Here is a 24,721-nt window from a genome sequence, read left to right as displayed (position 1 = left end):
ACCTCAGTTCTTAAAATATTGTAACAATTTATTAATTTCTAGCTGGAAGATCAATAAAATAATCATTCACCTACAGGAGGAGAAAGTTGGAGGAGAAAAGTTGGAAAAGAGAGGAAAGTTCTACAAAGACATCTATAATCTAGAAATATAAACGTAATACAATTTGTGAACAAGTCTCCAACACAACCCTACCACCTGCAAGTGTCGGAGAAACAAACGCAGATCATGGCGAGGTAGAGGAAAACTTGAGTTAACTCGAAAAGCTCTGACGCAAAATTAATAGTGTTAATGGGACTTTGAAGAACACAAGTTATTGGCGAGCGAGACATTGGCGCCGCACTAACGCCGACGCCGCCGGTTCATATAAACGCGTGGTGAGCGCGCGCCCCGCTCAGTGGAAGGAGGCTAGCGCTCGACCCGCGTCGCACCGTACCGCGCTCAGCGCACGCGCACCCTGCACCGCGCCCGAGCGCCGCCGACTGCACCGCGACTTCGACACAGAGGACAAAAATCATGTTCGTTTAGTTACACTCGTATTTCGTCCTTAAGACGTAATCGCAGACTCAGTTCGTTCTTTGTTTTATTGAAAGAAAAACGTTAAAAATTCAAAATGGTTAGCGGAAACAAAAACCCCGAGGACCCGATCAAGATACCGCCGAAGAACCGCGACAAGAAGACCAACAACTACAAGCGAGCCAACTTCATCACGAAAACATGGTTCATGTGGATGATGCCGACGTTCTGGAGGGGCTACAAGAGGGACCTATACGACTCCGACCTCACCAAGCCCAAAGACAGCCACCTCTCCGACAAACTCGGGGACCGACTCGAAAAGTGAGTATCCATTCTCATTTACGTTCGGCTCGTGTTCTGCAAACGTTTGGCGTGACTGTTTTAAAATTAACGGAAATTCCGGTAAATCTTTGTTGTTAGTATCGATCGTTTACCAATTGAGTTTACAGACATTGACCTTATATCCACAAGGTGATGTGGAAATAAAGTAACTGGTTATTTCGTTATTAACTAGACCCGCCACTTAAGCATACGAGTAAGGATGTCTTATACACGATTTCGTAGAAAATCAGTTTCTCAAATATTGTTTGTGTGTTTGTGTTACACAACGCATCGAACCGCCTTCTGTCTTGACTCACACTAACGAATATACCTAATGTAGAGAATATTTATGTAAATTAAATTAATTAATATGTATAATATCCACATGAACGAAACCCAAGAGGAAAAAATATTCAAGATTTTACGAACAATCTTTGTTACTAAGATTATTTAAAAATGTTGATATTAGGTACCATAATTAAGAATCGCGGAAATGTACATGTATTTCGCAATAGGGTTCACAGGTTCATTGCTAAACGTATGCCAGATCCACAGTATAGCAATATGACATATAGGGACTAATATTGCTATACTGTGCCAGATCTGACAAGAAATTTCTTTAAAAGTAAGTTCGTCCTTTGCAGGACTCAAATATCAACAGAATCGTTTTCAGTTTTGTTTTGTGTTCATGCAACCATGACGATTATTATAATTAAATACACAAATATTTAAAGTTTACATTGCATTGTTAGAGATTATAGTAACTTAAATAATAATACTTTTTTCTGGTACCTTAATCAGTTAAATAAATCAGTCAAAGTAAGATCTTGCATCTACTTTTCATAATATTTTATTTTTTACGTAACTGATCAAACATATAAACTAATTAAATAAGGGTAAATTAAAGAGATTAGTTTTTCCACAATTATTAAGCTTAATAAAAGCTTTTAAAAAATAAAGACAGTCGCACTTTTTCATATTTTTGACAATTTTACGTTAAAACACGAGTCACCCACACTTTTTCTCATATTTACGCCAAAATTAAAGCTATTATCACTCTTTCACAGTTTTACGCTAAAATAAAGCCATCCTCTTTTTTTCCTTTCCTCATATCCACGCTAAATAAAGCTGCTCTTACTCTTCTATAATACTCGTATAATTTCCACCCTAAACTTAAGCCGTCCTCAGTCAGAAACAGGTATTATGTAAACACCTGCTCTTAGAGCCCAACCTTTAATTATATGTATAGTATAATATTATAAGCAAATATTCTAAAGTATATAAAAACATAATATTATGTGCGTCTCCTTCCTCGCATACAACCTTCATTTTTGTCTATTCTGTTTTTAAACTTCCCGGTCATTAATTATATGTAATGACAAATGATATTATAAAACAATAGAATATATGATTATATTGGATTAACCTACGAATAATAATAATAAAAATTAAACCTTTGTTATGGCGCAGGCGAGCAAAAGTTTGAAAAGCGCTAAAACAGTCAATATGTCCCAATACTTGTGCGGCGCCTGCGTTAAAAACTTAAAAATACCGCAGAATGTTTTACCCCCAAAATAAACTTATAAATTTTAATCCAAAACGTTGGCCAAATTAAAAAATAAAATACATTTTTACAAGACTAATTTTTCATCATTGCACAGCTGCACATACAGCTATATTATTGAAATGTTTAACAAAGAAGTTTGATAAAAATAACGTTAAAGCTTTTTACTTACCTCGGGAATGCGGTTTAAATCCTTCCTAAATCTAGGCGGGCGGGCCAAGCGAAAAATAATAAAAAAAGATTGAAAATTTTAGCCTTGCTCCCTTTTCGCTATACAAATATGATGTACCTAATACGAGTATTACAAAATATTAAAATGAAACAAAAAATATTGATTTCCACGCTGAATCTAATTTAAATACTAATAATGCTACAAAAAGAGCTTACACAGTGTTTTTTTTTAATTTTTAAGTACGTTTCACAACCAAACGACAAACATAAATATAAAGCTCGTTTCAGCTTTTTCATATTATAGTTTTCCAGACCGAATTGTTGATAAAATCTCAAAAATTTAATATTAGCTAAGTACAGCACAAAATTATTCTCTGTTCCTAATGGGTATGGTGAAAATATGTTTCACCATACTTATTATATGAACGAGAAGTAAACTAACTCGATTTTCCTCAAACACTAGAAAGCACAGGAAAGTGTAATTTTGTAAGGACTTGTCGCATTGCATTTTCCCCGCTCTACTTGGTTAAAGAAACAACCTCACATCCTATTTAATAAACTGTAGTCTTATTAAATTGAATGGGAGTTATATTTTCCTTTAAAATACATAGAATTCATTTTTATCCTTTAAAATATATAGTATTAATTTTTCAAGACCTATTGCGGTTATGCTTTATCGTTGTAAAGGGGCAAATCAGTTGCTCGTTAGTAAATTTTTTGAGTAATTTTAAGTTTTTCAACGTAGCCTTCTTCTGTACTTAATTCTTTTTTGAGTCTGGACAAAACCGCAGGTCCAACCTCGCTAATTACAAAAGCATTACACGCACTTTAGTAGACGTAATAACATTATTCACTTGATTATACCGGCCGGAGCATAATTTTATTGGCAAGAAATTATACAACTGAGAACAAATTCCAGGCGGGTAAAAACTAGACCGAATTCCCTCCCTCGTCTATTTATATCTAAGATTGCCGAGTTGGGTGCGTTTACCTCCTCCGGAGAGGTTTTTACTCCATAAACTTTCATAGTGTTCTATGTGTACTTTAAATAGCTGGCTCATTAGCTGGAACTGGTCCCGGGGGTGCGGTGGGAAGGGGGGCAAAGGGGGGGATCGCGGGTCTGCGGTGCACACTTATCCTATAATCTATACGGTCAGCCATTTGCGCATCGCAATTTTTTGTATTTGCCCTTTTTGTAGGACGTTCGTCGCGTATTTATGTTACAAGCGCATCCCTTTTTAGAACTCATTACAGTTTATTGCGATATCTATTTGTGATTACATGCTTGTGCAATGATCGTAATGTTTATTTTCACATGATACCTGTAACATGTCTACGAACGTAACTTAACTACATATTTTTTGCAACCTAGTGTAAGTCCTGAGTTCCTGACTCCTGGCACATCCATAAATGTTCATGTCTAAGGACAAAAGGAGCATTTTATAGGCATTAGTATTGCTTAAAACGATTTCTTCATACGAGAATATTTAGTCTAAGTATATATTAAAGTACTAAAGCGATCATCTTACGTTTTTCAAACACATAACAAATACATGCGCTAATAAAACATAATTTATTCAAGGTGGAACATTATTACTAATAAAAGATCAAGGCGAGCGGAATTAGGACTAAAGTAAAGATTATCATTTATTCGCAGAATTCGTGTAAAAAATAATATTACGATTAACTATTAAGATACAGAAAACCCCAAAATCTCAAGGAACTCACGTACGCTCTAAATATTGGGGATCCTTTAAAGGAAAATATGTAAACAACGCTAAGTGTTTTATTTATTTTCGGTACGAACTGTTAAAATCCGAACTTGTTATACCATAACTGCTTTACCGAGAAATGCACATAATATCGTAAGCAAACATGGCATCATCTATTTTACTTACACATTAACATTCGTTTGTCACATTCAAGTGCGTAAATCGTTTCATTGAACGAGACGATTTTGATAGTATTTAAAGGTTCAAAGTAAAGGCTTAATTTTTTTCAATAACATTAGGTACATGGCAATCTAGTCATCTTAATAATAGTAGCAACTTTTTAATTTATGCTCCTGGTAAGCTCTACATAGAAATCACGTCGTTAGTAATTGTTGACAACCAACAGTGGAAGCAGGATGCCATTAAAATAATGAAAATATTAACAAAACTAAAATTTATACTTAAGTAAAAAAACTGTGATAAAATAGTTTTTTTATTAACCTTTAGATTTGAACCAGACAAAATGTAAAACATATTGTTAAAAGCGTTTGTAGCGAACGTCGACGGCGGACCAGCCACTGAAATTGTTCACCATTATTTTTAACAAAAAATTAAAACCGACTTCCAGGGTAAAAACAATAATAATTTATAATGAACAAAAAAGTGTTAAATAATTCTTACTCTTTAATGTGCCTTATGCATAACTCTCCTAAACCTCAAGTATTTCTATGTACACAATCTTCATTATTTTGAAGACGGTACCAGCTAAGAATGCTGAGTTCTATGACAAAATATTTTTAATATTTAAGACTGGTATTTACATTGAAATAACATTATAATTTTGTAAATCGTTCGACAAAATCGGGTTTCGTTCTTAAAGACGATTAAAAGTACCAATAATAAGGGTTATTATAATTAGACAATTCATGGTGTGGTGACTGGTGGTAGTGATAATGATGATGATAAATGTAACTTGCATATTAGCATATGCTTTCAGTTCTTAAACCAACTCCGAAACCCCCAAACTTGTATTTATAAGGAATCCGGAGTTCTCTTAGCACTTTCGGAACCATGGTATATCTTATTGCAAAATCTTCCTTTTTAATAGCGTATGCTTAGGATACTTCCTAAAAAATTGAAGTCCCTATAATATGTTTCCATATAAATTTTGAAGAGTATTACTCATGGATGTATGGTGGAATGGTGGTGATGATGATGATTATTAATGAAATTTGCATAATAGTATAGGTTTTCAGTTCTTAAGACAACGCCGAAACCCCCAAACATGTATCTATAAAGAGTAAGGAGTTCTGTTCACCTCCTTCGAACCATAGTATATCCTGGTGCAAAATCTTACTGTATGGTAACATATGCCTGGAATACTTCATATGAAACCAAAAAAAATAATATGTTTCCATTTGAATTTTGAGGAGTTCCTTCGATTACTCATGGATCCCATCATCAGGTCACCACTTTTCTGAACATGGTACCAAATTGGAGTAATACCCTATACAATAAAACAAAAATTTTGAAAATCGGTTCACAAACAGCGGCGTAATCGTTGAACATACATTAAAAAAAAAAGAACCACAGCCGAACGTATAACCTCCTCGTTTTTGGAAGTCGGTTAAAAAGTCGTACCTACCATACTAATATCATAAATGCGAAAGTCTTGTGGCGTGATATAATTATTGTCTTTCAGTCTATCAGCCTGTCTGCTACCTCTTCAAGCTAAAACCGCTGAACCGATTTTGATGAAATTTAAGGTATGGCGATAGTTTGACGAGTTTCAAACTATCGCACAGGACAGGACATAGGACAATTTTTACTTATGCAAAAATGTACGGTTGCCGAGCGATAAACGTATTTCTGCGTAACGAACAGCGGGCGTCGTCTAGTACTAGAATAAATCTAGATCTAGATCCAAAGTTTACAATAGTACTCTACAATCTACATAATATATAAAAGGCCACGCGTATGGAGAACCCGAATCATATGAGCAAGCACGTTCTTTTATTTAACAACGGGCAACAACGACGCAATACATTTTAAACGACCAGTTTTTATATAGCACTCGCTAATATGGTAATTTTTAATATGTCTATATCTATTGCCTGTTAAACGTTAAGTTCCACGTTACTTCATAATGATAAATAACTCACGATACAATTTATCGAGATTTGCTCGTGTTCTATTTACCACGTGGGAGCATGCTTTTTATAGTTAAAAAATAATAATTGTTAAAAAAACTTAAAAACCCCTTTTATTTCTTACGAGCTTTTGCCCGCGGCTTCGCTCGCGTTAAAAAGTATTATTATATACAAACTTTCATCCCCTATTTTACCACTTTAGGGGGAGAATTTTTTAAAATCCTTTCTTAGCGGATGCCTGCGTCATAACATCTACCTGCATGCCAAATTTCAGCCCGATCCGTCCAGTGGTTTGGGCTGTGCGTTGATAGATCACTATGTCAATCAGTGAGTTGAGTTTTATATATATAGATACTATATTCGTGATTTATTTCATCTGAATGCATTATAAATTGAAACAAAGGGGCGCTAAACATATTTTTTTCTCAAAGTGGGCAGTAGACAAAATAAGTTTGGGAACCTCTGGTCTACGATCAAAGTATCCCGGACTCAAAGTATCATCATTCTAAAATTCATAAAAATAGGTTCGGCGGTTTAAACGTGAAAAGGTAAAAACAGACACTTTCGTGTATAATTTTAGCGTGGATAAATTACTCTAGATTAAGAACGATGACTAATTGAGGCAAACATATATAAAGATATTTAAGAAGTTTTTGCAAGTATAATATTTTAACGACTTGGCGAGGACGTGATAAGTTTATCGTTAGTAGTGATCACAAACACGTACATACCACGGAAAAATTCCTACAAATTTGTCTTCCCTTGTACCCTAAGGTCGGGTTGCACCAGAGGCGTGGTTAAAGTTAAAGTTGTGGTTATAGTTAAGGAAAATTTAACTTTAACCTTAACTTTGACCACAGAATTTGACAGAAGACGTTGCTGGTCCGACGAGGCTTTAAATGAACGTGAGCAGGGTCACTGATGGTAAAGGAGAACTGTCAAAAATGGCGTTTTTGTATGATGACCGCGTTAGTTCCTTTTTTCGCCACGTGCATTTAAAACCTTATCGAGGTCTATGGTTATGGTTAAATATGGCGTTCATTTTTTACTTTAACCAAAGATTTGACATTTTGCATTGTAGTTAAAGTTATAGTTAAAGTTACAGTTATAGTTAAAGTAAGTTGGTGCAACCCACCCTAAGTAGATTGGCAAAGAATTTCGTAACATTTTTAAGAATAGGTAAACATTACGAAATATGCTTTGCCAAACTTAGTGTTTTCGAATGTTTTCCGGGAATCCCTCGGCTTTGGAAAACCAGTCTCAATAAATGCTATAATTTACAGAAACCTGAACATAATATAGTTACGAATTGATTGTAATAAAATATAATATAAGTATTTTATGTAAATATTCCTAAAAATCTTAGTCATGCTTACGTATGTAATCTTATCAAAACTTATATCTACTGAGCCAAAATCTTTGTACTTATCCCCTTTTGACGAAAAATGGGGAAACGTAGGTGGTGGGAAACGTGGGGTCCCTAAGTCCTAACGTAAAAAAACAGCCAGGTGCGAGTTGGACTTTTAGGAAATCAAAAGTATTTTTTAAAATTTGAATATCGGAATGTTGAATAAATTTCTTATAATTATATTAAAAAAAAGTAATACGCTCCACAGTGTAATAATACTTAATTATTTTAACAAGTAAGATGGATAGTAATGGACCCCCAGGACCGCCCATGAATAAAACATTACACACACTACAACATACACACTAGGAAAAATGACAGATTTTTGAGTGACAAGCCTATACGAATTATACTCTTTTATTTATGGTTGAAGTCTGTTGACAACAAGGTGAGAGGATTATAGTTTTTTTATTAGGCCGGTATAAATAGTCAGTACTTAAGATGCGACCCGGTCTCAAGACGCGGTTCGGCTCTGTGATTGGTCCTAATTTTGACAGCCAACCAATCACAGATCCTGAACCGTGTCTTGAGACCGAGGTGCATCTTGAGTACTGACTATTTATACCGGCCTTAGATACTATTACGGCCATTCCCAATATTTGATCTATCTCTGGTTTTGCCCTACTAGAGATAGGAATAGCTCACATTAGACATTAGAGACATATATTTTATGTCAATTGTGAGCTATTCCTATCTCTAGTAGGACAAAACCAGAGATAGATCAAATATTGGGAACGGCCGTTAGACAATGCTTACATGGCCAGTCTGAGATCAGCTGAGTCCCAGAGATAAAAAAAAATATGATAGTCAATATGTTTTTGCAAAATATAGGTAGTAGTTTTATGGCCTGTTTCACCGCTTCCTGATAAGGTGCCCGATAGTGTTATTTGACAAATTTTCCATACTCCATCTGTCATATTAAGTGGTGGATAGCCTTATCAGGAAGCGGTGAAACAGGCCCTTAATGTCGTTGAAACTAAGGTCGAATTTCGACCATTGGGCGATCTCTAGTAAAGTTAAATCATAAAGTTAATATACCTAGCGAAATAAAGAAACAAAAGCCTGAGCAAGAGAGATGTCACTATCAGTAAAGTGCGTGGTAAAAAGAGACGTGTGATACATGACAGCAGCTCTTTTTTTGACGTCCAGTCGGCACGTGCCGCACGTTGACAATTTAAACTCATAGAATTCATGTTCAATCATGCTTGTGTAAGTGTATACGTACACATATTTTTCACACAGATGAAAACCAATTTTGGTTTCGTTTGACAGCTCGAGATTGTTGCTCTATTCCGCTAGGTATATTAACTTTATGAGTTAAATACAGGCAGAGTATATTGCAATCTTAAAACAAGGTAAACTGATGAAATAGTAGCTTCTCAGGAGAACTGTCTACAAGTGCACAAACCCAAGAGTACACACCGGCACCACAGTAAAATAAATAAAAATATAATTATCAACAATAATTTTCCGCAAAGTATAGGAAAATACAATCGCTTAAAACCCTATCAAGGCAAAATTAGTAACAGACCGCTAAGAGACGATATCTTAAGACGCAAACTTCGTACTTAGTTCGTAATTAACACTTTTTGTGTCACTTCCAGCAAACTCTGCAATCAGAAGTAAATAAAGATTATTATTGAATACTAATTAGTTATGTTTTAAACTAATATTGCAAACATAACAATAACTGCACTTTCATCAGCAACTTTCATATTGGCGCAATCAATAATTGAATGCGTCAAGGAACGCAACGCCACTATTGTCATTTTTGAAGTTTTGGATACGGTCAGAGGGCATGCGTCGCGGGCATGTCTGACGTTCGCTGTTGACTGCGCTATAACGCATGCCCTTGACGAACAGAAAAAGGCACAGTGTGGACAAAGCTACTGGTTAATATTGGTATCTGAGTGCGGCAGACGGCATTTATTAATGAACTGCTATACTCAGAGACCAATATTAATTACTTAAATGTAATTAAATGAAGATTTTGACATAATACATTTTAAGTCAAACACATCATTAAATTGAAGTTTAATCATTATTAAATATATCTTACTACGGCCAATTTTTTAATGAAATAAGTCTATATTTAATAACTTTTGTTGACAAAATTCAAATTTAGTAGATCAGAGTTCAGACATGCTGTTTTCAAACAAATCTGGTAAAATCTCCAATATAAGCCACCTGGTGCGGAACATTGTTGTTGTACATCGAGAACATCACCAACTTGAGAAGTTTCAAACTTTGGTGCCCATATAGATTATATTAATATTATACGTCCATAAATTACATGCTTTAAAATATTATGTACTCTGTTGCTCGCGGTGCAAAAAATCTTTTTTTTCTTAAGTATAAACTTTAGATTATTAGAATACCAATTATATCTGACCAATATCATAGTGTTACTGTGTGTCCTACGTGAATGAATTATTTTGATTTGATCGAAATTCGTTAAAAAATATTTTGCGTTAAATTAAGTAACAATCATCCATCAGTTCGTCAGTCGGTAATTTTCAACATTTATTTATTACTTAGTAGGGCATACTTTTGGCTTGGCAAATGGGCAAATATAAATTAATTTATAAATAAATTTATATATATTTGCCAAGTTCTTATAAGAAGGGTTATAGGAAGGCTACGTAATATGTTGAAATAGCAAACCCTTCCTATGATGTAACGATTAGCTCGTGATAAGATCTACCTTTTTCTAGCCTCAGTATGACTAGGTCACATGACACCGTCGTATATTGGCCATAAACATGTAATAATAATTTATACACACGATCATCTAATTGGCACGTGTCTCAGTGTGTTGACGACTACTCTAAATGTCAAACGAACATCTCGTCCTTGGATAAAGATTTAAAGCATACTAGAGATCGCCCAGTGGTCGAAATTCGACCTTATTAGGACTACTACCTATATTTTGTAAAAAATATTGACTTCATCATAGTTTTTTTTCAATTTTTGTCTCTGGGACTCAGCTGATCTCAGACTGGCCGTTTAAGCATTGTATTACACAATGCTTAAACGGCCAGTCTGAGAGCAGCTGAGTCCCAGAGACAAGAATTGAAAAAACTATGATGAAGTCAATATTTTTTACAAAATATAGTATCTAAAATTAAATAAAAAAAACAATAATCAATTTTCAATTTGTCAACTTGTTGTCAACAGACTTCAACCATAAAATATAAAAGAGTATAATTCGTATGTATAGGCTTGTCACTCAAAAATCTGTCATTTTTCCTAGTAGTAGTGTCGTAGTGTGTGTAACGTTTTATTTCTTAAAAATATATATGATAAAAGCATCGTTTTAATATAATATTAGCTCGATGCACTCCTTCACCATATAAACTATAACTGTGCAAAATTTCATGCACCTACGTTTCCCCATTTTTCGTAAAAAGGATTACAAAGTTTTTCTCTCACGTATTAATATATAGATAATAGAGAGAGCGCTTTGAGAAGGCTTTGGGTCCGATATACTGACTAGGAGTCCATTACAACGCAGTTATAATTATTACGACTTTATGGTATTTCGAATTATTAGCAAACGCAAAATCGGACTCCAAAACTGGGACAGTCTTAAAAATATAGCGTTTTCGCTCAGTCACCTCTATGAGTTTTTTGGGCAACTAATAGTTGCTTACAGATCTTACATTATTTTTTATGCTTCTTACGTGTAACGTAATCTCCATATACATTAAAAATTAAGAAAGAAGTAAAATAACAAATTAGTTAATAAAGTAATTGCAGCTTTACGGACAATTTTACTCATCATATGACTCATCATATGATGAGGAACCAACGTCAAACGTGGAAATATAGGTCATAAGAAAGGAAATTAACGCTTACGAAGAGAAATAAAAGTAGATAAGTGGCGACACGTGGAGGGAAGTATTCAGAAAGCTTAAGCCAAGTAACCTTATATTCGGATAATTGCTAAAGAAGTTTTAAATTCAAACTTACGATTTGACGAGTCTTTGCATGTGATGTGATATGGCATGTGGTTTGTGACCTCTACAGTAAAATTAACGAAAGTATATTGACTGCCACTGAGCCTTACTCAAATAACACAAAACTGGGTGTCAAACAAATTTTTTTTTAATTTAAAATTTTTTTCTTACTTCGCCGTCTTGAAGATGGACGTTCCGATTTAAAGTTCTACTTTGGGTCTTGATGGATGACCATGATTGTCGCAGTAGTGGACTAGAGTGTGCCCAATCAACGTCGATCATGAGCAATCAAAGTCGATTAAATACCTCTCTATAGTAACCGCCTATATTTCTATTGTCCATGAGCCAACGTAGGAACCTACTAGTTCTACTATAACTGTAGTAAATATTATTTTTTTAAGATAAAACCAACTTCAAAATTGTACGTAACTGAGAATTAAAATTACCTACCTCAAAAACTGCTGAACCGATTTTGATGAAACTTGTAGATTCCCTAAGTTGAACAATACCCAGTACAACAAAAAAAGAAATACTTAAATCGGACTTGTAGTTCCGGAGAGAAAAACACAAAAATATACATACATACATTTTTACTTTTGAGGCACATTTGTTCAGATGCTGATATAAAATTATAAACTAACATTCGTATAAACGTTAATTATTGGGCTGTTCTGGAAATATTACATACATACGGGTCGAATTGATAACCTACCTTTTTTGAAGTCGTTTAAAAAGCGAAGAGAGTAATTGTAGACGGACTCATTGAGTAATGTTCGCTATGACGGCGGCATTTCGATAGCTGCCTGTACCACACAGGAACTTCGCCTTATTAACCAATTCAAGACGGTACTTTGGACTCGTTTAGACGAACGCAACACAAATATGTGAAAAAAATACTATTTACACTGTTTTCTACTGCGACTACTTCCCTAATCATCTTTTGACACTAAAATATGTAGTATTAGAGAAGTTGATTCATCTAGGCAGATGGTGGAAGGTAATTTTGTCGCGTTTTGTCAAACCCAGCTAATCACGAATTACCTACAAATTGACATAATTCGACCAAATGACGTTGGTCTGTCAACTGCCTGAATCCATTTCTTCGATGGTATAGGTCTACTCGAATCTGATAGCAAAAAGTGAGAAAAGAAATTGACTCTAGCACTATCGGGGTAATTGGAATAAAACATTTTGATCTTTTTTTTTCCTTATAGCGGCTGATTCTGTGTGTGAAACAAGCAAATATAAAAATTTATCCAATGAGAAGGATATTTTTTTTTTAAATATGACATTCAAATTTGCCATCAGATCCTGGTAGACTTGAAATCTTCTTATCTCTTACAGACTCTCCTTGCGGAAAAACAAAGGAAGTACTAATAAAGTCAATTCTTCGTAGCGCTCTCTTTAACCGTGCATTCTTCTCTTCCGTCCTTATATTCTCCATACACTCAATTTAGACTAGTACAATAGAAATTACTCTGCAGTTGAGTTGCAAAATTTAAATGCAGCTCTGCCTTTACATGTCGTTTGTGGAAACACAATTTAAAGGAGCCGGGTACTCTATATTTGAAACTAAAGTTGACTCGAAAATATCTGCTCGTTACTGAGTAATTGAAAACTCAATTCAAAACTGCGCACGTACCATGTTCAGTATTATTTAATATGCTTGGAATACATTCTGAGTTCTGACGTTTAATGCACAGTTCCATATAAAGTAGCATAATATAAATTTTATTCTAGTGGAAACATTTTTATGTACTAGCTAGATGTTTAACATTAACATGCTAGTTTTACGCGAGTAAAAGTATTTTAGGCCTTATTTTATTTAACATCCCAAAGACTTATAGTTTGCCTGTTTTCTATTACATATAATATCTAGCAAATTTTGATTTCGTTTAAAAAAAACTACCAATCAGACTATTAGGTCATTGTCCATTGAACGGAAACAGATGACCAGTCTTTTGCTTCTAATAAAATGTATTGCTCTCTACGAATAATAAAAACTAGTTGCTCTGGCGTTCTGAATTTTGAACTGGACGGGCATGACTCCATAAAAAGTGAAAAAAGTAAATAAATTCATTTAGTTCTTTTAAAGCAAATTACTTTAATATGTATGTAACATGTATTCCTATTTCAAATAATATATTAGTAGTTAATGGAATCAGGCGTTACTTTGCGGAAATCCATGGCTTAAAATTTAGTTTGTTATTATTTTTAGCAATATTCCGCGAAATAAACTTCCACCTTTAAGTAAATGAGTGAGTGTACGCATAGGCATGCGTACAGCACCTCCCTCCTCCCACACTGCCTATGCGTACACTCGCATGAAGGAACCTGCAAATACCACCACCACACAAGCAATAATGTTGGCAAATCCGTGCAAGGCCCCTCACCACCATGCAGGTTGAAAACCTCGACGCGCGTTTCGCCCCAACAACGTCCTTAACCGACGTTGTTCGTAGAGTCCACATCCTGAGGCAGTGTGGGAGGAGGGAGGTGCTGTACGCATGCCTATGCGTACACTCACTCATTTACTTAAAGGTGGAAGTTTATTTCGCGGAATATTGCTTAAAAATAATAACAAACTAAATTTTAAAATATATTGTTAGTGTGACGTAGGTTTCACTAGTAAAAACAGCTCAATCATCATTGATGTCGAGTTATTTCGTACATTTTTGGTCCGTAGAAGTCATAACCGTTCCACATTTCATCCCTAAAGCATAAACAGACAAAAATGTAACTCCTCATGTTGAATATTATATGGGTTTTATCGCGGAACCGGAAACTGACGTGCAATAATATACTGTTTATGCAAATGGTTTTCATAAGTGAACCGAGGGTCCCTAAAATGACTTTTTAAATGCGCGTTCATAATAATATAATTTAACATTGAAAGACATGAGTCGATGAAGCGAGTAAGTAACAATTTGAAAACGGTTGTTTTTGTATAAATGGAGGCTTGGACTGGGAAAATGATTTGAAATAAAAAGTTGGGTTCTTTGTATAGCTAGATATATTAGCCAGATGATGAAATAGGTACCTAAGTTGCAAGGTTTGTTTAAATTATTAGTAGGGACAAAATAGTAATTGCTCCTATGTTGCAAATGTTGGTTACCCGGTCCACTCATGTCTTAATTTCGGTACGTATATTATATTATAATTTATATGCTATGCATTAACACATGGCTTTATATTCGTAGCAAACAGAAAAATTTGTATGAATTAAATAAACTCAAAGCTGATCGATCAATATGATGATGTATAAAAAATACAAATTAATTTTGTTTTTGCCAAAAAACAGGTTGTATCAAAACGAGATTACGTTATTTTTTTATCTAAAATAAATTGTCATAAAATATGTCGACTGATAAGCGATACATTTATGTACAATACAAAACTTAATAAGTTATAGGTCTAACTGCCGTACTCAGAGACATTTAATGATCATTAACCTTCAATTAAATGAAGAGTTTGACAGATAATGTATGGGGCTTATGTCAACATTTTGAATTAATTACATTTAAGTACCTAATTAATGTTCCACTCTGAGTACGGCAGTAAGTAGTTAAGTACCAGAATTTGATGGCAAATTTTGACGGCAGATTTTTAAAAAATATCCTTGATCATTGGATTATTTTTTATATTTGCATGTTTCACACACAAAATAGGCCACTAAAGAAAAAAAAGTATCAAAATGTTTTACTCCTATTAACCCGGTACTGCTAGAGTCAAATTATTTTCTTACTTTTTGCCATCAGATTCTGGTAGACCTAGATATAAGCTTTCCGCTTCAAAGCTCATGTGTTAAACGATGTAGAAGCTTAACTAGACATGACAGTCCGAACTGCAAAAAGCACAAACATTTTCATGGTTGATAACTTGATACACTCTGCTTACAAAATGTTTGTTGGCATGATTAATATTATATTTCGTGTAATAATTGTAATATGCGTATTACCATTTTTAATTTAGCACAGAAATGAATGGTCTTCCATTCATGTGTTAAACGATGTAGAAGCTTAACTAGACATGACAGTCCGAACTGCAAAAAGCACAAACATTTTCATGGTTGATAACTTGATACACTCTGCTTACAAAATGTTTGTTGGCATGATTAATATTATATTTCGTGTAATAATTGTAATATGCGTATTACCATTTTTAATTTAGCACAGAAATGAATGGTCTTCCATTCATTTCTGTGCCAAACTCTCATTCAAAACATCAATGCAGTTATATTTTGGTCGTATATGTATATTGTAATTAAATAAGTTTAATGCTTTAAAAATCTAGAATTTTTGCTGCCAAACTCTCATTCAAAACATCAATGCAGTTATATTTTGGTCGTATATGTATATTGTAATTAAATAAGTTTAATGCTTTTGTAGTGTGTAAGCTCCTTTATATTACTGCTGACTGTATTGTGTAATATTAGCAATAGTAAGTAATAATTATAATTGATGGCGTTCAATAAATGGCATTCGCACGGACAACACATTTTTGATTGGACTCCCAAGCCTCGCACATCTCATGGCGACCCTGCAACTGCGACTGAGCCTGCCTCTGCCTTCGAGCTGCTGTTCCAGCTGGTGAGCCGTATCTTTACTTTCTTTTAACAAGAAGACAATTATGGGTAAATCCCAAAGCAAAGAGGAAGTCATCATTGCCCAGACCGCCTCGGGAGGTAACAACATGCGTGAGGAGCTAAGGAAGCAGACGGCCCGTCGGCTCGTTCAAGGAGCCCAAAACCCAGCCTTCGCAGCGGATTCATCGGTGTAATCTGTATACAGCATCGAAAGTCAAGTGAGTGATATCATAGTGTAGTGATGATGATGAGTAATTATTAAAACTCGGTAATTAAGTGTCCGTAAATGTGCGCATGACCCCGATCGGAGCGATATTTTGCCGCGTCAGTGCAATATGACTTTCGTGTTCTACGGAAACGTTATTTAGGGTTCCTCATTAAATTATAATGTACTTAATATTATTTTCTTAGGTTTTCTTAGATTTTTTTTTTTGTTGTAAGTTATAAGAAAATTTGGTGATAAATAATACTTAATAAGTAATAAGTTCTAACTGTTAACTAATAAGTTAATATTAACACTAAATAAATGTAAGAAATGTCAGTCACAGAAGTATACAAAGTTTATTAAAGAACCTTTAACATTAACTTCGACAGCGAAGTCATCTTTTGAAAAAGTTTATTTAGATTTAGTAGGACCTCTTGATAGGGATGATGACAATAACACTTATATTTTAACTTTACAATGTGAATTAACTAAATACGTGGAAGCGTATCCATTGAAAAATAAGTCTACCAGAGAAGTAGCCAGAGCTTTTGCAGAAAATTTTATTTTACGTTACGGAATTCCATATGAAATTGCTACAGATAGAGGTACAGAATTTATATCGAGCACAATGCAAGAACTTTTGAAAATTTTAAATATTAAACAATTAATGTCTACTGCATACCATCATGAGAGCATAGGTGCGTTAGAAAATAGTCATAAAATGTTAGGCGCATACTTGCGAATACAAACTAATAATCAGCCATCTTCATGGGGCTCTTGGGTACAGTTTTGGTGTTTTTCATACAACACTACTGTGCACACTGAGACACAGTATACACCATTTGAGTTAGTATTTGGTCAAGTATGTCGCATACCCACTAGTTTAACAAATAATGTTGATATTTTATATTATCATGATAATTACCCTTTAGAATTTAAATTTAGATTACAAAGAGCACAGAACGATGCTAGAAATAATTTAATTAACTCGAAACTTAAACGTAAAATAAAATATGATGATCATATTAGTCCAATATTGTACAAACCTGGAGATAAACTTATGTTAAAGAATGAAACTGGTACTAAATTAAATACTTTGTATGATGGTCCATATGTTGTAGTCAGTGATAATAGACCAAATGTGACTATTTTAAAAGATGGAAAAGAAGTTACTGTTCATAAAAATAGAACTAAACCTTGTTACGAATAATAATATTTATAAAAATTGTCTTTATTGAATTTTGATGGAATATTGTGTTTAAAAAAAAAGTATGGATTTTTTTTTTTTTTGGGGGGAGATATAGTGTGTAAGCTCCTTTATATTACTGCTGACTGTATTGTGTAATATTAGCAATAGTAAGTAATAATTATAACTGATGGCATTCAATAAATGGCATTCGCACGGACAACACATTTTTGATTGGACTCCCAAGCCTCGCACATCTCACTTTAAAAATCTAGAATTTTTGCTGCCAAACTATCATTCACAACATCAATGCGTTATATTTTGGTCGTATATGTATATTTTATACCTATATACCCTTTCTAAATCAGTATAGTTTACGTCCTTCGCTAAACTAATGTCAATAGCAATAATAACACTGCACCGGTCTCGCTTAAAAAATGTGACTTTTCCTGAATCTTGCATATTATATTTTAATAATTCGATCGCATACAATATTTCAATTCTTTTTTTTTTTTGTCACTTATATGACATGATTTTGAATAGCGAATATGGACAGGTTCGATCACGGGACAAGATGCTGAACGAACGAAAGAGGAAATATTAAGAAGACGCGACCTTTGTAGATGTCGAACACCGAATTAATGCATGATTTACCGTATGCAAGAAACATTTGAACGACATCTAATACAAACAATGAAAGAATTAATAATAATTTGAATTGTTATGTTAATCAAATCTTGTTACCCGTCACCCGCTGCGTTCAAGTAATAACAATGCAATGGTTTCTAGACATAGACGCATGTAATAGACATTCATGTTAGGACAAAAAACGAGGCCAAACACTTTGGTGGGTTTTGGGGCAGTTTTGAGATTATAAGTAGAGACGTTAAAGCCATCCCCCGAGCAAACATTTGACGCGTTGCCGAGATCGCACAAAAATCCTATTTTTTTCCTTACCTTAGTTCAAAATTGTTAAAAAAAAATCAAACGGGGATTATGTAGTTATTGAAATTGTCTATCTATTGTGGTGTGTTTCAAATAAACGTAATTTGTAAATACTAGGGTGATGCTGAAAGTATGCCTCAATTTTAATAAATTGGTATTACTTTGGAAGCTAATATCATGAAATCAAAAGACGGGAAAGGAATGTTGATATACTGAAGATTATTGCTGTATTTTTATTATAACTTTGCAGCTTTCAAATTATGAGTTTATAAGGCTTTAAAAACGGTAAATTACGGCATCTCCGTAGGGGGAGTGCCTTAAAAGTGTTGACGTTTGATATTATATTTTTGAGATAATTTAAGTGCCGTACCGAGAATGTTTAAATCTTCGAGATTTTTTTTATTCGTCGTTTTGACGAATATAAAATAATTTACACGTCTGTTGGACGTTTCGGTGTTAGTCCAATCAATTTAAATCCTCGCGACTGGCGTGAAGGTCCTAGTTGAGGTTAGTTGTTTAGCATTCGTTGTGGGAACAGAATTTTGTTATGAGCCCGGATCATTGTATTGAATATACTCATGCGAACTGCCATCATCTGTTTATAATCCACGCACGTACTTTGATCCAAATTGCACTAAACGTGTTCTAAAATGCTAATAACTTTAGAGAGATCGATTTTCCTTAAGGGTATTTAGATTTTTTGTCGCTTACGGAAATAATCGCGATTTTTTTCCATATATTATAATTTTCTTATAAGGCCAAGGTAAACAGCGTCTAAATGTTCAGATAAGCTACTCGTCACTACTCACTTATTGTTAAAGTGAACCCTTATAAATTATCGAAACTAATATAATACCAAAGATGTACACAACATACACTATCTAGATACTTTACACTTACAATGTATACAGCATACTTATTAAGTAGTGAGTAAGGTAGTATAGAATGTGTGACGTAGAGTTGTGTGAGAGCCGTTATGTCCACCAAGAATACTGCAGTCGCCGCCGCCGATCGCCTGTCGCCGGTCGCCGCCACAGGAGGTGTGCTTTACAATTTACAAGGCATCACAAATGCACAGAATCTGTGCGAATGGGAAGTACTAATCAAGGCGTCGAGTTAACGCACTGCATTAGTCACTCAAATCACACGTAACTCGCTAACTTGTAACCATGCGTCGGCGCAATATGCAACATTATCTTGCAGCAAGTGGTGGAGTAACGTGTCGCCACAGCCAAAGGAATAGGCTTGACTTCTTTTGGAATATTTCGATTTTCGGTTACGCGCTAAAATAATTTGATATCATAGATAGATTACATAATTATTATATACATCATATTCTGTTGTATGCTTAAATTTCAGCAGCGAGATTTATCGGTTTACTGGTTAAACGATAACATTAAATAAAAATTTAAAAATATCGACAGCCTTCTTTTTGGAAGTCGGTTAGAAATTGTATACATACGCGTTAACTTGATATTTCGTCCGTTTTTTTATTACGTACGTTATATTTCGTTCTTTATAAGCCGTACCAACTAATCTATACTAATATTATAAATGCGAAAGTATCTCTGTCTGTCTGTCTGTCTGTCTCGCTTTCACGCCAAAACTACCGAACCGATTGTAATGAAATTCTGTATACAGATAGTCTAAAGCCTGAGAAAGGACATAGGCTACTTTTTTACTGGAAAAAAGAGTTGTAAGGGGGTGAAAATACGAAAATTGGTTCAAATTAAGTTAGTTCCAAAAATTCATACTAGATGGCGCCGTGCGTCTCTTACATCGCGCTAACGCTTGCCCAACATCTTTCTATAAGAGGTGGTATCATCATACATTTCAGTTTCGATTTTTTTTTTCGATTGTTATTTCTTATTTACGTTATTTAATAAGTCAGTACTTTATATTATATACAGTGACGTAACTTTAAACCTATCAATGATAAATAGTTTATGGGTAAAGTTGTGTAATCGGGGGGCAAATTTTAAAGCTTATTTAGCTTTAAAATTTGGCATAAAATATAAAGTTTAATTTAAAAAAATGAAATATTATGTGCACACTGCACAGCTGTTTTGATTTAAGGGGTACGGTACCAGGGTTTTTTTATAAAGGCTTTTGACACCAATTTTGTTGACATCGCGCGCTATAAACTGAAGTCCACGCGGACGAAGTCGCGGGCAACAGCTAGTATAATATATTGTGTGGCCGTACTCACAATACGCATCTTTCAAACGTTTTGTTTACAATATTTTTTTATCGTTTAACCCTGTGTAAGAGCTGACTATTTGTAAAATATAGATTGTAAAGGAATATTCCAGAAGCTACCTGATCTCACTGAAGTCTTAAAATTTTGAAAGCAATAAAAACATGTAAACTAATATTCGTAAATATTGTATTACTACAATTATTATATTTTACTTATTTCTTACTTTAGTATGTTTTTATCAGTGACACTTATGTTTCATGAATATATCACATTGCATGAGAATATCTCCTGGTAAATTCCGTGCAGATAAACTGTTAGATTATAGTTAGCGACGGAAGATTCTCCTTGAACAATTCATAGATTTGAGACAAAATTATGACTCTTTAACATTGCCAGCCAAAGCACATACATACCTAACAAGTATGATCTAAGTCGTAAGGCAAGTCAGAAAATTATATTATGTAGAATCTCAAAATGTGTGCTCAGGTAGGCTCAGGTGCACATTTTGCGATTTGCTTCATGAATTGGAGCATAAATTTTTTTCGCTAGACGCCAAATCGAATGCCCCCTCTAGCTATACTAAAGCACACACAATATGAAGTTCTTCTAACTATATTTTGTCTTCTGAATTGCAAAATATAGAAAAGAAAATGCAGGAAAATTGTGACTTCTCAAATACAATTTTGACATTAATTTCACGGAAGCCTATCTGTAATTAACCTGGGAACCGATTTCATCTTTTCGACGGTTTTAAATCAAAACTATAATTAAGTTCTTTGATCGTTGACGTAGAGATCTGCATTTGGATCCTCTTGATACACGAGTTGATTTCTCTCTTAAACTACTAATTTAGTACCTTCTGATTTATTTTAATACAACGTATATTTTCCGTAAAAGTGGGAATTTCTCATAAATTTAGTTAATAGTACTATGAAAAGAGTTAAACGCACAATCAAAACATGAATTTAAATGTATAGGTTGTGCGTAATTCATTCATTGGCTACTTACATGTTTCTTGCCGCTATAGCAACTATTATTAATCAAATAATAAACATAATATACTTACCAAGATATTGGGTTAAAGTTTTTTGAATGTTAATACAAAAATGTATCATTTTTTTACAATCAAGACAACTGAGGTAGATTCTAAGGGCCAATTCACACAGAAATGACAGCGCAGCGGCCAGCATTTTCAGTGTCATATGATTTTAAACTTTATCTTCATTACTGTAAGTATATCTTGAGAAACTAGGAAAGTCTCGCGGCCGCGAATTCTCAAGCGATACTATGTTATTCACCCTAAAACCCCTCCTGTCCACGCGTGGCCTGTTTAATTTACGGGTTTTTTAATATTACCTATATGAGCCGAATTTTATGACTATTGCATAACATTTTTTAATAATAATAGCGAATTCCTAGTACTCGTCGCTAGAAGACGAACAGTAAGGACCGGTCGGGCAGGCCGGCTCGTGATACCGACGCGGCGACGTGATGGACAAATGCCTAATAAATATTTATGATTATAAAATGTAAATAAAAATCCGTTGATCGAGCTTTTGTTGCAAGGTTTCACCGGTCTGGTAAATGTCACGTTGTCAGTAACATTCAATTTTACTGTAGCATAATATATTCCATTAGAAGTTAATAAAAGTCGGATTATTAATTTTTTTTATTTATAAGGGCAGTGGGCACTACTAGCACAAATAGTATATTTGTGCTAGTAGTGCCCACTGCCCTTTGCTCCCTTCTTATTTGCGTAATGTTCCTTATTATATTAGATCATTTGAAAATGCGCTTAGTTATGTATGTATAGTTGTATGCTAGCGACCCACCCCGGCGTCGCACGGGTATACAATATTATATAGCCACTAAAAAATTGATTAAAATCCTATGATCCTTTACGTGGTCTACTTCTTATCTGTGCCAAATAACATAAAACATAATAATTGCTCCAGTAGTTCGCGAGATAAGTCCTTTCAAATAATTTCCCCCGTTTTTTCCACATTCTGCTATAAGTCTTAGCGTGATAAAATATAGCCTTATACTCGTAGCCTTCCTCTCTTTTTCTTTTTCAAATCGGACCAGTCTATCCTGGTTAGCCCTTTCAAATAATTTTCCCCGTTTTTTCCACATTTTCCTCTTTTTCGCTCCTATTAGTCTTAGCGTGATAAAGTATAGCCTATAGTCTTCCTCGATAAATGAGCTATCTAACACTGAAAGATTCATCAAAATTTGTTGCGTAGTTTTAAAGATTAAAGGGAACAAATTGACATGAGGGAAAAAAGCGACTTTGTTTATATGTATAAAAGATGCTGTTATAGCCCAATTGCGTTAGACTTTAAATGTAATTAATTACCGTCAGAAATTTAGCGTAAGGAACCAAAGACTACAAAAAACAAATGTTAAAATATGTAGTTATAAAGCTTTGACCTCGCTTACTCTGTAAAATAACAAAAGCGCAACGTTTTGCTCGTCGATTACGACAATTTTGTTGACTATGACGTCGACGTAATTATATTAAGGAAGACTGCAGTTGTCGGAATTACTAAGAGTAAGAAGTCAACTTTAACGCAGCAAACTATGTTTTTACTTTTTACCTTCAAATCTTAGATGTCCTTTGATTCCCTTCTTAAGTCATATGAGAAAAATGTTAAGTATTTTATATTAAAGCTACAATATATGCTTTCAATACAAATTATAAAAATATTGATTGCTTCAAACAAATGTGTATTAATATTCTTCTTAATTTTATTTTGCTAGATCAAAATATAAAAAAAAACTTCTATTACACACGGCTGTTCTTTTATTTGACTGACCTTTTTCGATTTGCAGCAAAACTTAATTAAAATTGTCCCTGGTCTGTGGTCAATGCTGTTCTTTTTTCAAATCGAGCTAGATTTGTTCTTTTTTGTGCCATATCTGAAAGACAAAGCTTCTGGATAAGTCATGCCTTACTATAGTCTATACTCACTTATTGCAATTATGAACTACCCCCAATAGGAATTTTTAAATTCATGTTATTATTGAAAGAGGAAAAGCGCTTTATAGCTTTTTATTAGTAACGTCCTTTCAATATTTGCTAACATGGATTGTGTTCGTAATGCAGGTAGTTATTATTGCAAATATGAACAATTAAACAATTCTATTATGTTTTTCCTTCCTCGAGTAGATTATAATATGTATTAAAGATTAATGGCGTTTTATCATTGGGAAGGAATTTGCAGACGATGATAATGTTGGCTTTATGTCACTAAATGTAGCCCGCAACTTTGCTCGCGCAAAACTTTGATTATCGCGTGGTTACCCTACAATTTGCCGCTACGAAAACCTTACTATGCCCTTTCTAAGAAAACAAAGTATCGCTATGCCTAATTTAATCAAAATGAGGCAATTTAGCCAAGACTTTTTCGATATCGTTTCGTTATAGAATCGCCATTCAAAATGGAATTGACATAATCGTTCGTTAATATGACGTTGACGTCCGACTCGTCGGCGATTCTATAAAGAAGCGATAAGGAAAAGATCTTGGCTCACCCCCCAGTTCAGCAGTTAAAACATGATAGGATAACAAACAGTCACACTTTCGCATATACTGTATACTAGTCAAGACTCAAGGTAGTATTGAGGATAATTAGCATGCAAGATATTGCGCGAAGGACATAGTTAATACTTAATACGTTATTGCAGTGTGTAAGCTTGCTGTTTAAAATTGATGGCTGGATTGTACTAAGCTTAAAGAGATTTTTCATCATCGACAAATTAAGATTTTTTACTTTGAGTTTCGTTTAATCGTCAATTCTAA

At 34.2% G+C, this 24,721-nt stretch overlaps 1 protein-coding gene across 2 annotated transcripts in view; it reads left to right on the top strand.

Annotated features, from left to right (window-relative positions):
* Positions 1-351: 351 nt before the first annotated feature.
* LOC121729975 (ATP-binding cassette sub-family C member 4) overlaps positions 352-24,721 on the top strand; it is a 62,376-nt gene continuing 38,006 nt past the window's right edge. Inside the window, exon 1 of one of the 2 annotated variants that reach the window (XM_042118752.1) lies at positions 352-834. In XM_042118752.1, coding sequence (XP_041974686.1) covers positions 611-834 — 224 coding nt within the window. In that variant the 5' untranslated portion in view covers positions 352-610. The remainder of the gene's footprint in view (positions 835-24,721) is intronic. The other variant, XM_042118751.1, reaches the window with a different exon arrangement.

The sequence above is a fragment of the Aricia agestis genome, chromosome 8 (genome assembly GCF_905147365.1).
Source record: "Aricia agestis chromosome 8, ilAriAges1.1, whole genome shotgun sequence".
NCBI classification, from domain to species: Eukaryota; Metazoa; Arthropoda; class Insecta; order Lepidoptera; family Lycaenidae; genus Aricia; species Aricia agestis.
This window is presented reverse-complemented; position numbering and strand designations above follow the sequence as displayed.